Consider the following 14,947-nt stretch of genomic DNA (forward strand, 5'->3'; position numbering starts at 1 on the left):
CTAAATCCTGTTGTTTTCCTTCCCAGTTCTGAGTCTGCTGAGTCCACCCCAGTGAAGAAGAGAGGACGGCCGGCCAAGGCAGCAGCACAGCCCGCCAAGAAACAACCAGCGTAAGTGTGTGTGTGGTGTGTGTGTGTGGCAGGTGTGTGTGTGTGTGGCAGGTGTGTGTGGCAGGTGTGTGCATTAGTGATGTGGACCTTTCCCTTACAAGACGATTCGATATGTATCGAGAAACATGGGATATGATACAGGAACTATACATTATAGTCTGAAATGATTCGATGCGTTTCGGTTCGATACGATGCATTAACATTTGTTGCGTTGACACATTCATTTTCTGCATTAAAATCTGCTGCTGATGGAGCTCATGAGCTGGGCCTCTCTGAGCTGTGTGTGTGTGTGTGTGTGTGTGTGGGTGGGTGTGTACGGTGTGTGGGTGTGTACGGTGTGTACGGTGTGTACCTGATCTAGGGTTGCAAAGGGTCAGAAACTTTCCAGTAATTTTCCATGGCAAGTTAAGGGAATTTTGCTTAAATCCATCTTATAACAGTGAACCTTTTGTTGTGGGATACACATAAGGCAATTCTAGGTCTTGTGGCATATTTTGGTTAAACTATCCCCAATTCAATGGAATTGCAACCCTCTGCATGCACAGTACACTCTTCCATCACATGTACAGCTGATTCTCAAGATCTTGCACACTAATGAGATGCTATTGAGTCCACACTACTACCCTGTCTGAGCCAAGGACTACATGCTTTCTGGTAAGTTTTGATTACAATACTGGGTGGGGTGAATATATTTTATATGACAAGATTTTTTGTTAACTAGTAAATTGTAGCCTACAGCAAAGTGTGTTTAAATAATTTCTAACTTCTGCTAGTTAGTTTTTGCTACCATGTGGGATTTAGCTTGCTTGAGCCTGCTAACTGAGGAGTGTTAATTCACCTGTTTCCATACATGTTTCATTATAAAACATTTATCTTGCGAAGGAGTTGTTTTAATCTAACTGCCTAGCTATTTATCTGTACATGGAATTGTATTTGTTTGTTTTTTTTACACTTTTTTTTCTAATCTTTACAGGAAAATGCCACGGGCACACTATCTGATGTGTGGAGACATTTCACTGCAGCTAATGTAGAAGGAAAAGCTGTGTACATTTGCAAATACTGTGCCAAATCATATGTGTAGAATGCAACAAAGATGCCGAGTCATCTGGCCAAGTGCATAAAGTTCCCTCAGCGCTCACAACAAGCAACCTCTGACAAAAATCACTCTACTTCTATTCGAGGTGAAAATTATGAATCTGACACCTTATCGATAGCAAAAGCTTATGGTCCTCCTGGAATCAGAAGTTTTTTTTGTTGACTCAATGGAGGAACGTAGTCAGAGAAATGCTGATGAATGTCTTGCTCGAGCTGTGTAGACAAACTGGTTCACCTCTGATGCTCACAGGCCATATGTATTGGAAGAGATTTCATGAAGGTTCTTTGCCCAGCATGCACCACTCCAACCAGACATGCTTTATTACTCATTTGCTGGATGCTGAGTTCAACAGAGTTCAAGTGAAGGTCAAGCAAATCATAGAGAAAGCAGACTGTATTGTAATCATCTCTGATGGGTGGTCGAATGTTCGTGGTCAAGGAATCATTAACTGCATCATCTCCAACCCTCAACCAGTATTCTACAAGAGCACAGACACAAGGGACAACAGACACACCGGTCTCTACATTGCAGATGAGCTGAAGGCAGTCATCAATGACCTTGGACCACAGAAGGTATTTTCACTAGTGACAGACAATTCTGCGAACATGAAGGCTGCTTGGTCTAAAGTGGAGGAGTCCTACCCTCACATCACACCCATTGGCTGTGCTGCCCATGCATTGAATCGGCTCCTCAAGGACATCATGGCACTGAAAACAATGGATACACTCTACAAGAGAGCCAAGGAAATGGGTAGGTATGTGAAGAGTCATCAAGTTATAGCAGAAATCTACCTCACCAAGCAAAGTGAGAAGAATAAGAGCACCACACTGAAGCTGCCCAGCAACACCCGTTGGGGTGGTGTTGTCATCATGTTTGACAGTCTCCTGGAGGGGAAGGAGTCTATCCAAGAAATGGCCATATCACAGTCTGCCTGGATCATGTATTTTGGGAGGGAGTGTTAAGCAGCCTGAAACTCCTGAAACCTATAGCAGTAGCCATTGCTCGGATTGAGGGAGACAATGCCATCCTGTCTGATGTTCAGACTCTGCTTGCAAATGTAAGAGAAGAAATCTGTACTGCCCTGCCCACTTCACTGTTGCTCCAAGCAGAGGAAACTGCAGTTCTGAAATGCATCAAAAAGTGTGAAGACTTCTGCCTGAAGCCCATACATGCCGCAGCGTACATGTTGGACCCCAAGTATGCTGGCAAGAGCATCCTGTCTGGTGCAGAGATCAACAAGACCTATGGTGTCATCACTACTGTGTCGTCTCGCCACCTTGGCCTGGATGAGGACAAGATTCTTGGCAGTCTGGTGAAATACACTTCCAAGGAAGGGCTTTGGGATGGAGATGCAATATGGCAGTCGTAGCAACATATCTCATCAGCCACCTGGTGGAAGGGACTTTGTGGATCTGATGTTCTTTCGACCTGTTGCCTCAATCATTCTCCCAATCCCACCAACATCAGCCGCCTCAGAGCGCAACTGGTCCTTGTTTGGGAACACACACACACACACCAAAGCACGCAACAGGCTGACCAATACAAGGGTTGAAATATTGGTGGCCACCCGGGCAAATTTAAGGCTTTTTGAGCCTGACAACGAGCCATTCTCAACCAGGTTGGAAAGTGACAGTGAAGATGAGGCCTCGGAGTCTGATGTTCAAGAGGTGGACATTGAGGAGGTCCAGGAGAGAAGACATGGAAGCCTGAGAGGAAGACAACCAAAGCTTTAGTTTCTAGACTATCATTTGTCTAATTAAGGATGTGTGTGTTACATGTGTGTTTTTTAAAACGGCGGTATTTGCTTGTTTTAACCCTATGTTTTTTAACTTCTTGTCAATATTAGGTGGTACTGGTTTTCGCATCTAGCATAAATTGCTCAACAGATTAAACTGCCTCTTATTTAATATTGCCTCTTAACTATATGCATATAAATAATACCGTTTGGAAAGAAAACAATCTCCAGTTTCTAAAACCGTTTCAATCCGTCTCTGAGTTTGGGGGGGGGGGATTAAAAAACAGAAGTCATTTCACAGCACTTCCGATGACCAAGAAACAGTAAAATCAAGATGTTTATGCTGGCTTCAAAGCTTCTGCCGTTATATATGGTCATGCCCCTATGACCCGAAACACACTTCATTCGTCTTCCTCTGTGTGTCTAGAGGACGTCAGAGGAAAAAATTATCTTGTCTATCTGGGACTGCACGTGAAGATGAGAGCAAAATGCTTTGCATGACCGACAACTTCGGTTCTCTATTGATGGAAAATTTGGAGCTACGCCGTTATTTCTTACGGTTGTGCGCTTCCATTATTATCTCCGCTGTCGAGTTTGTTTGATACATGCTGACCAGATTCATCTGGTAATGTATGTTTTTTTCAATATAGTTTAATCAGATTATTTTGAATTGTTTAGGGAGTTTTGCGGTGTTCAGGTTGTTAGATTTTTAGTAATCGTTTGAGAAATCCGTGGCCATCGACCGCGTTAACCTGTGCTAAATGGAGTGGGAAAGGAACGACTCTGAACTGAACCAACAACTCATTCTTGACAGAAGGACACTTTGATCAACATCTGATGGAAAGCATCAGCCATGTAAGACCCAATTCGATGTATATATCATATCTGTTGTGCAGTGTGATTTGCCGTGGGGCCCAGCCGAATCTGCCTGTATGCTTATGCTAATTTTAGCGCCTACATTTTTTTTTTCGTTATAAAACATTTTTATAAATCTGAAATATTTGTTTGATTCACCAGATGTTTGGCTTTCAATATCGCTACGCTTGTATTTTTTCTGAAATGTTTTAAAATGAGTAATTAGTTATATGAACGTTGGTCTCTTGTAATTGTTCTGGTCCAGGGTCAAGGGCACCTTTTCAGATTGCAGCTGCAATAGTAGAACTGTGATTATATACCTGCAAAAAAAATGCACATTTTTCAAAAAAAAAACTATGCGATATGACATAAATATGTTTATCCAGACTGTCATCTTATGAATTTGTTCTTGCGTTAGTGGCTATATATATTTTTTATTTTGTTACGAATTAGTGTAGCTACTGACGCAGGGAAAAACTGTTGGAGTGAAAAAAATCCTCTCCTTGCTAATCTGGTTAGCTAATAGATTTACATATTGTGTCTTCCCTGACTAAAACATTTTAAAAAATCTGAAATGGTGGCTTTATTCACAAGACACTGTATAATCTACAATAGTCTACAAAAGCTCCTGGTAGGTCATAAATCGACCTCTCGTGCAATTATCTGCCTATTCTAAACAGCATGCTAACAACCAAGACTTAGTGACGCTATATGCTAGACGAGTCATGCACTACTCTCTGAGGCCCGGAGGTCGAGATGCGGGACTGCTACACGGAGCAGAACAGCGAAGAATTGGTGACTCGATAACGCGACAGACAGATTACATAACGCACTAGTCCAAGTATAGGAGTCACAACCCAGAATCCATCAGTCCCGAGTTCTGAACATTTTAACTCCATACTGTTAACATTACATAACTGGAAATAACTTAGAAATGAACAAACAAGTGATAAACGACCATTTTACACGTATTTCACTTAGAGACCATCGAGAACAACCTCGAGAGCCAAATACCCGAGCAGAAGCACCCCCCAACCCCCCACACACTAAATTAAGAGAGCAATCACATAGCATAGACTTGCAACAAAAAAGGAGAGTAGTAGCATGCTGATATACAATCTGGGCGCTAAATGGATCCACAAGTCCAAGACACCCAGTGAAATGAATAGGCAGGATACTTGTGGAATAAAGCCACAATATATACAGAATACTATAATACCAAAATGTGTGTACAGAGAGAGAGCAAGAACAATGAACTTAATGTAAGATCTATATAGAAAACTACAACACGTGCCGGCAATAAATGACACCCAACAGACAACAAGTCTTTCTACCAACTACCATCGAGTTTACGTAACTCACTACGACACAGGTGCTATCACCAATATACATCGGCATCAAAAACACCAAAGCCGCACCGGACTACGAACCTCCTTGCCTATCACGCTACACCACGCCGCGCCAAAACCAACATCCTGTCACGAGAGCTGGACCACGCCTCTTCGACTCAACCACCTCACTGTCCCTCCCGGTTACACTAGCGCCGATAAAGTTTGATGCCGTTTACAGAACACCACACCACGTCGGGCATATCTCTCCGTAGAAATCCAACAGTTATGTGAACCCACTCCTTCGCACACCCCACCCCCCACCGTCACTGAATCGACTATGAACTCTACCTCGGCCTTAGAGCCAACGCTCTGTATCATGAACCCACAACTCCCTCCTCCCCCTTCATCCGATGAAAAAAAAACATTTCATAAAAATAGACAAGACCGCGCAACTACGCCAACTCCGGAGAACAACGACCACAGATCTATGGGTCTTCTCTCTCGAGTGGAATAGTCTATCCAATTATTTCTCACCAAATTTTCCACCAGCAATCAAAAAAGCCTGCTCTAATGTACAGGCCGAAAACCCAAAAAAACAAACCATCCCGAAATGAAATAAGCAAATACACAAAACAAAGAAACAGAACAGGAAGAGCACAAGACAGGTCGAAGATGAGGCGAGGCAAACGAAAGAGACGAACGTCAGCTACGAGCGGTAGATCGACGCCAAAATATATAATGCACTAACCTTCACGTAGGCAGGAACAATGCATCAATGTACCAGGATGAGCAGCGCTCGGCACAGAGTGTGATAACACCATCACGTGCTATAAACCATTACTGCAACGACAGGCTAACTACATTATTCCACGGCCCTCACTTGTTGCGGACACACAAGGTGCAGTATATCACCTATGGCACCAATAAACAAAGAACCGTGAGTGTACACCCACCTAGAAACATAACACCGAGTGATATATCTCGAAGTCCATGACTTCATTGCTCAAAGTGAAACTCGACGTTAATCTAGAGTGTGCTTCGATGAGTGACAATGCTCCTAGTAGCTATAGATTACGCCAAGCACTACATCAGTGTGATAGTCGGAAGTGCTTGGAACAAAAAAGAAGACGTGAAGATGTCGGTAAGTCGTAAGATCTCAAAGGCAAATTGTGTATGGTTGACTATCACCAGATGCACACCAGAGCGGACAGCTTTACAGCTTCGTAGAAGAGTAGTACCACAAGTCTTCTCTACACCAATGAGAGCCAAGTGAGAAGGGCTTGCTTTTTTCTATTCTCTCCTGCTATTGTTTTTGTTTGTTGTTTTTTTTTCTTTATGTTCTTTCTTTTTTTATTATTCTCTGTTTTTTACTCGTTCTTCTATTCTCTGACGTTCTCTCTCCCTTTTCTCTCTCCGTTTCTTGTAGTTCTCTCTCTTTTATTTTGCTTCTCTCTTCTTTTTTGTTTTCTTCTCTTTGTTATTTCTCTTCTTCATTCTTTTATTGCACGTTTTCCTTTTCTCTATTTTTACACTGTTTTCCTTTAAATTTATTTTATTTTATTCCCGCTTCTCTATTTCTTTTAACTTGCTGTGTTGTTGTTGCTCGCTTTAATGTTTTCTGTTTTTATTTCCATATCTTCTCATTTATTTCCTTTTTTGTGTGCCTTTTCTCAGTACCAAAACTCAAACACTGGGCTGTATAAAGCGTGGCGTGCCTAACAAACTATATATACGAACAGGATACCGCAAATTTTATTCCACTAGCTCTTAAATATGCTCTCACCTCTTACCAGACACGCCGCCCCCCATGAGTCTCGCATTCACCTATCTGCCTATGCCGAGAAAAGAGTCATGCGGCCCAATCTCCCTAAGCTAGAAAAACCACTGTTAAGCTCAACCGTACAATTTGGGGACCGTCGAGTACGACCTCTCCGTAGAATCACATTGCGCGAACTCCCTTACCACCAGACACCACACGACGACAGAACTCCCCCGTCGGACAGACACACGAGAGTCAAATGAGACCAACGCACACAAACTGTGCACGAGACCACAGCACAAACCACAAAGGCGAATCCAGACTCAGAATGACCACAGTCAACGCACTAAGCAGCAGCACCATGAAACAACAGGAGATCAAATAATTATTGCAGATAATACAAAACGGAGCGCTTGGCGAACGCATATCACTCACATTCGATGATGAGCGTATTTTGAGACCAACTAATATACGACCCTGAAAACATGACCGGAGAAATATTGCGATGAGGATTGAAGAAAAACGAAGCGTGGGAAACCGAGACAAGGCATCGGATGGCCTTCACGACTGGTTGACCGCACATGAGAAAGAGAGGGATCTCTGTACAAATATTTTGGTATTTACATATTATAAATAGAGACTAGTGAACGTAGCCCCATGCGATGTCAATGAAAATGACAGCTGAACGTGAGCGATAAACGACACCCAGAGGAAGACGTAGACAAGTTGTCGCATTCCTTACATAGCATTTCACTGTGGCCTTATAAACAGACGATCACGGAAGAGGTAGAACTTAATTTCTGGAGCATGACTGACTCCATAGTCATTGAAAAGTAGCCTGTGAGAGAAAATTGATCTGGCTCATCCCAATCAGAGAGCAAATATCCAACCTTCATATAGAAACATACAGCAGGGTGGTAATATTCATTAAATCAGCACAATAAATAACTAGATAGATCATTGCAATAATTGACGATTCGAAGATTTCGAGAACAGTCTTATAAAACTCTTGGAGACACAGAATCACTGCTGCACTCGACGGAACGCACCCCCTAATCACGTCCTGCCACAGAGAGATAATAAACTGCCATACTGACTTCAACATTACACCTCAAACCATCGGAAATCTCACACACGTGTACGCACACTGAGAACAAAACATGAACTAAACAGACAATGTAACTAAGAAGGGATGAAGAGCTCATGACAATTAGCACTAACGGATTCCCAGTGTCTCCAACTTCCGAGACGCTAAGGGCTCTAGTAGTCATAAGTTCAACGTGAAACACTCTGATAGTACTGTTTATCTCATACCGAACCCTGATGAAATTCAAACGTGTCGTCGGAGCTCTTTCCTCTGTTGACTTGCTCCTGAGAGAAGTGACGGCACAGAGACTTGAAACGCTACGAGAAACAACACATAACATACTAACCAACATGGTAAGATATGCATCATTTAATACTTGCAACTGAGAAAACACACAACATAACACTTAACTAACAACATGGTAAGCGATGCATCATTTAATATGCAACGAGAAACACAACAACCATAACAGCGACTAACAACATGGTAAGCTATGCATCATTTAATATTGCAACGAGAAACACACAACATAACCTACTAACAACATGCGTAAGCTATGCATCAGTTTTATATGCAACGAGTAACACACAACATAAGCACTACTGAACAACGTGTAAGCTATGCCATCATTTAATATGCAACGAGAGCACACAACATAACACTATTAACGAATATGGCGTAAGATGTGCATATTTTTATATGCAACGAGAAAACACACAACATAAACATACTGTAACAACATGGTAAGCTATGCATCATTTTAATATGCAACGAGAAGCACACAACATTAACACTATTCAACAATATGGTAAGATGTGCATCATTTTATATGCAACGAGAAACACACAACATTAACACTACTAACACATGGTAAGATATGCATCATTTAATATGTAACGAGAAACACACAAGCATACACTTCTAACAACGTAATGGTAAGCCTATGCATCAATTTTATATGAACGAGAAACACACAACATAACACTACTAACAACATAGGTAAGCTATATATCATTTAATATGCAACGAGAAAACACCACAACATAAACCACTAGATCTGACGCAAAACTGATGGTAAGCAGCGAATACATACGATGCAGAGAACAGATTTAACTATTGGCAAAAACGAGGAGAAACACACAGAAAAGAGCAGCGGCTCAACATTACAACACTGACTAGACACACAATGGTAAAACGACCTAATGCGTACACAGTGCAGCTGCAGAAAATCGCGCCAGACCGTATCACATTTAAATACTGCCAACGAGCAACACACACCAACATGAACCATCTACTAACGTAACGATTGTAAGCTATGGATGTAATTTATATGCCCATACGAGAAGCAGCGACACATGAACACTGACTAAACAACGATGGGTAAGTGTATGCATCATTTAATATGCAACGAGAAACTGCACAAGCCATAACGACTACTAACAACCCATGGTTAAGGCTATGAGCCATCATTTAATATGAGTACGAGCAACACACAACATATAACACGTACTAACAACATGGTAAGACTAATGCATCCTCTCTTTATATGCTACGAGAACACACACACTATGACGACCTCCTCTAAGTACAAACAATGGGAAGCTATGCACTCCTTATGTATACTATGCAACGGAAGAAACACACAAACGAAAAACTACTACTAGACAAACAATCGAGCGTCAGATATGCATACACTCTCTAAGACTAGTGGCTAATGAAAACCAACGTGTCTAGATAACATCAGACATACGAGCAGTTCCCAGTCTCTCGTCCGCTGACGTGACTCTGGTACTTTCAGGACAACCTTTCCTGGCCCTGAAGAGCTAGGGCAATCAAAAAACACGCCTCATATAACTCTTCCACCTGAGCCTCCCCGTGTCTTTCCTGTCCACGAAGGCGGATCAGCGCTGGGAATCAAAGACGTCAGTATGTGCACATGGCATACTATAGTCCACAATTGTAGTTAGGCGAGTGTAGACCCCAACCCAACTCCGCACGCTCACCCTCGGCGAATCGCAAGGTTACGGAACGGATGGCTGTACGACCAAAGCGTCAATTACAGCACTGACAGAGAAACACCGCTGGCTACCCTCTAACCTCTAACCCCCCTCCCTCTTACGGGCAAAAATAGTCATATGAAGGTGGGAACAGGAATAAGGAGACCAAACCCGCCCACCGCGCCAACTCTATACACAAACTCTGTCTGCATGAGGTGTGGATAGACCACCCCACCCGACCGAGCCGCGAACTACGACAATCAGCACCCTCGATCCACCTGGAGCATATCTACATCAATCTACTTGTTTCAGATCGGCGTAAGTTACGACATGTTAATACTTCCACCAACTGCCTAGCAACACGTCAACACGATAGATTAACGATCTTGCCTGGCCACCACGTGGCATGAGACCCGCTTAGCAGAATGTACCTAGACTCTTACCAACTATCACCCAAATAGACTATAACATTCCGAGTATCTCATCACCGGCACCACAAAGAAATACAAACATAACGATATCTCCCACTGAGCACATGAGCTCCCACAGGTCTCAGTGTCACGCTCCACAAAACAGCCCAACTCTCGCAAGCAACTCCTGCACCCAGCCTCCCCACACGCGTGGCGATACTATGGGCTCAGGCAACTCCAGGGCACATGCAAAGCGATACAACGGTCTACTGTCGGCGACTAAAAATTTCACGCGCTTACTGCTCGTACTTTCACTCTCTCTTCGGCCAGGGTATAGGGAGGGTTGTTTAGGAATGGTCTCACGGCCACAACATGTTTCAGTGGTCCAGACGATTAATTACCTTTACCCATGCAATCTAAGACGAACAATCTAGAACGAATCACACCGTTCAACGTCCCCACGGTGGCAGAAGATAGCCGTCAAGCAGTACCAACGGAGCAAACGAAGCACAAAACTATTCTACTGGATGACCCTCTCCGGCGCGAGCAGAGTATACACAGACTATCAGGGAAGACTATACGACCTCTCACAACCCACACCGTGTAGACTGGAGAGAACTCGCCACACCCTCAACCTAAAATCACCACGCCTACATCGGAACAGTCCAGCACTCTCGCCATGATAAATCCCCTAGGTATCAACAATCTACCGTGACCTCTCAGAGAGCAAACAGAGAGATATACCACGAATCAGAAACTGATTCAACCCTAATACAACCCTTCCTGGAATCCCCACACTCCATCAAAATCCAATCTGGTGAAAAATGTTATCTGTATCAAACACCAACCAGACAAACTCCCGAAAAATCAACAAAAACTAACAAAACACAATATACCAACAACTCAACACTCATCGAGAACGCTAACTGTCGATTCGACCATCACATAGGACACTAAATATTCTTACCCACTCTCTACTGAATGCCAGACATAGAGATACAAACTCACTGTGTATATCATTACCACTGAAGAACACGAGACCACCATGCGGACTGTTCAAATATATCCTATACGGGGCAATCACACCATGCAGGTCATCCCCGACATGATAGTTTGACAAACACTACAACAGATAAAACAATCCAAAATAATACAAGCTAACTACTAAATACCACAAATCAACACATACTCTAATAAGAAACCAGACAAATGAGTAAAAGATGAGTAGCAGACAATGGAAAGTTTCTCATTCATTTTATACTAAAAATGGCCACGCCTGAGCTATGTCATAATAGAATTTCTAAGAGTGAGAGAATATCATCACTCACTGGAGTTCTCACCCAAACGAAAGTCACAAGCGACCTCACAGGCCATTTGACACCATTCAATACTTTCCTCTCCCTTTTTCTTTCCCTGACCTTCAGAAACCATTTCAAGAACCTCCAAACATTTACATTGCCTTTCTGCATACCCAATTTACAACTGATAGAAGACAGCCCTTAATTTTTTTTTTCTTTTTTTTTTTCATAAAGCCATGGTAAATAGAGTAGAAACTGAGAGTTTCTCAGTCACTGTTATAATTAAATCCCACCTGTTTCTATCATGTGTAGTGAGAACATTTCCATCCTTCTGCATACCCATTTACAACTGAATAGAAAAGACCCCATCCAAATAAATAACCACAGTATCAACACCACTGATGCAATCATAACAGTTAAATTGGTGTGTGGAAGGTGAAACGCGGCAGCTAGGGGTGCGAAACAAACAGCCGACCGCAAGCCAGATTAAATCTGGACCTCGAGCTAATTAAATAAGCCCTAATCCCCAGAGATGCAACTCTCTACAGTCAGACTACTCCCGCACGAATGGGACGCAGCAGAGAGCGATCTCTGACAAAGCCGACATTGCCAACGAGTGAACCGAGACATACACTATGAACCGCAACTCATACATAGTACCCTACGCGCCTGTATACACAGTAATCACACGTCAGTAAGCGTCATAAATACTAAGAGCATCATACCCCGAATACCGGAACGACGCGTCTGCAGAGCACACTGTCCAACGCAAATCAAATGCAGGACCCAGCGCTAAACATCTAGGACACCGCGGTGTTATAAACGGCCCGGAACCCTACAAGCCAAGATAATTTTATCGCTACATATGGCTCCCCCCCAAAATAATCAGCGCACTCAGATCCTGCGTGAGGCGGACCATGTACCAACTAGCGAGACGAAATACCTGAAGGCACACTTATCTGGACCTCCTTGTTACTGAGTGCTAACTGCCAGCTCCGTGTTGGTGAGACGTCCTCTCCCCCGCAATTAGGCGGCACAAGTGGTGACAGCAGAAGCATTCCGCGAGTGTCAGTGAGTAAAGTGGACAACACACACACAAGGCGGTGAGGTCTAGTGGCATGCAGCGTGCTAAGTAGTGAGCCCTCCAAGTATACTCTCTGGTAGTCAAACTGCATCTCCCTCCACTCACCCACAGTGTGAGAGACTCGTCGCAACGAGTGAGCGAGGAGTCGATGAACACCCGTGGTTCCTAGTGCAAAGACTGAACCTCATGTACCTCATTCCAACATGTCTAATGCCCGTTCACGTCTCATATACAGTGTTCAAATCTATCAGAGCCACAACACAGATCATATCACTCTACTCACAACACCACCGCAACAATCATGAATGTACAATACACCACATGTACATATACGTCTAAATCAATGTCACACCTGTGTGTTTACAGACGTGCCGAGCCACGAGCATTACTCAGAGCCATTGTTAGTATCCTGCTAATCTCTCAGCGAGTGTAGTACCATGACTCGATACCAGTGAGACATCATATGCTATCACTTGTAACTAATAGCTGCAAAACATGTGCCATCTATTCATATAGTTAGTGCCTATATATATTAACCCTCGTTCTGTCCATATTACCATCGAATTACCCCTATCCACCTTCATAGCATCCGTAGTATCAATTCACTAACAATCGATATGAAGTAATAACTACATCAAACATTTGAATACATATCGTTCCGATATATCTAATATACCACATCGAACATATTAACTCTCATGCCCTCTCTTTGTCATAATTATCCCATAAACTCAAATAACCACATGCTACAATATCATAATCATAATACTATCATACCTATAAACTAAACACACATATCTGTTTTTTTACATATTGGAAGTTAATAATTGCAAAAATCTCTACTATGAAAAGTTTTATGTTCTGTCTCCATGTATGATATCTAAATATATATATGCAAAAAAACTCTACATTTAAATGTATTAATACTTAATTGCTCATTCATATATTTCACGTTAAATCCCACGAACGTTTCCACCTAGCTAATATTCCCCAAAATGTGGAAAATCCTGATCCATAAGGAAACTAGCATCTACCACCCACATATTCCATCGAATAGGGCAATGTACTCTTGTTTTGTAACCCCCCTCTTTGATCTAAAAATCTCTCATCGAACCCACTAATTAACAGAATAAGGACTAGTAATGTATTAATATTTATAATCTTAAGGCAAGAAACATAGCAATGAATAATATATACCCAACCAAAATTCAGATAGAAATGTGACTTATAGATCTGCATTTCTCATAAAAGCAAGCTAAGAACGGTAGAACTTTCTATGTGCCTTCCGTGCTCAAGTATTGTTTGCGTCTTCTTACCCTGTTATTGATCTTGCGGTCCATGTCACCATGACTTTTAATCTAAAACATATTGAACCAGGACAATACATGTGTGAAACGTTACATCCCTATGTTACGGAAAACAAATGTTTGCATTGGTTCCTGTGATAGTTAGCAGCCTTATTGTGTGTTGTCTAAACTCCTCCTCCCTCCATATCTGCCTGGAATAGCACAGCACCACCAGAGCCAAAAGAGTCTAGAGAGATGAACAACCGTCTGAGAAGAAGAGGAGCGAGCAGAGAAATGGAGAATAGGAAGAAAACCACTCCTAAAGTAAAAAGAAACTTCAACTCTGACTCCCTACCTTTTCACCCAACCCGAAACCCTTAACCCCACAAATTGGATATGCAGAAACTCAACCCTTTGTATCTTGGTATGCTCACCAGCTCTGTCTCATTCCGGCTGTATCCAATCAATTCAGGAAGAACACTTTAAATTCCAATCTCTTTTTCCTTTTCAATTAGCAAGAAGTGGAATTGAATTTGTTTACTTTCTGATTGAACTGATTTAACATGCAATTACCCTGTTTCTGGCGTCTATGTTTCAAGTATTGTTAAATGTCAGACTGTCTGCTGTTTCTTCACTATTCAGAGAAAAAAACCCACACACTAGAGAAGCTTAAACCAAGGGTCACACAGCTGTATTCAACAAAAACATGCTTCCACCATGTGGTATTCATTCCCCACTTGGTAGCCCTCCTATCTCTAAACATTCATCCTCCTTATAAAGCAGGAACTAAGTGATAGCACCTTCAAAGGTTTCCCCCTTATCAGTACTTTCACATGATTGTTCCTTACTTTAGGTTAAACATAATATATCTCTCACTCAGAAATCATCCTAATCAAAAG

At 42.3% G+C, this 14,947-nt stretch overlaps 1 protein-coding gene across 1 annotated transcript in view; it reads left to right on the forward strand.

Moving 5' to 3' along the window:
• The window catches only part of LOC112071539 (sister chromatid cohesion protein PDS5 homolog B-A), a gene marked incomplete at its 5' end in the record, with an annotated part of 18,785 nt that overhangs the window by 2,534 nt on the left and 1,304 nt on the right, over positions 1 to 14,947 (forward strand). Inside the window, 2 exons of the mRNA XM_024138983.2 lie at positions 27 to 131; positions 14,270 to 14,372. Coding sequence (XP_023994751.1) covers positions 27 to 114 — 88 coding nt within the window. The remainder of the gene's footprint in view (positions 1 to 26; positions 132 to 14,269; positions 14,373 to 14,947) is intronic.

Source organism: Salvelinus sp. IW2-2015, unplaced genomic scaffold, assembly GCF_002910315.2.
Source record: "Salvelinus sp. IW2-2015 unplaced genomic scaffold, ASM291031v2 Un_scaffold1633, whole genome shotgun sequence".
Classification (NCBI taxonomy): Eukaryota; Metazoa; Chordata; class Actinopteri; order Salmoniformes; family Salmonidae; genus Salvelinus; species Salvelinus sp. IW2-2015.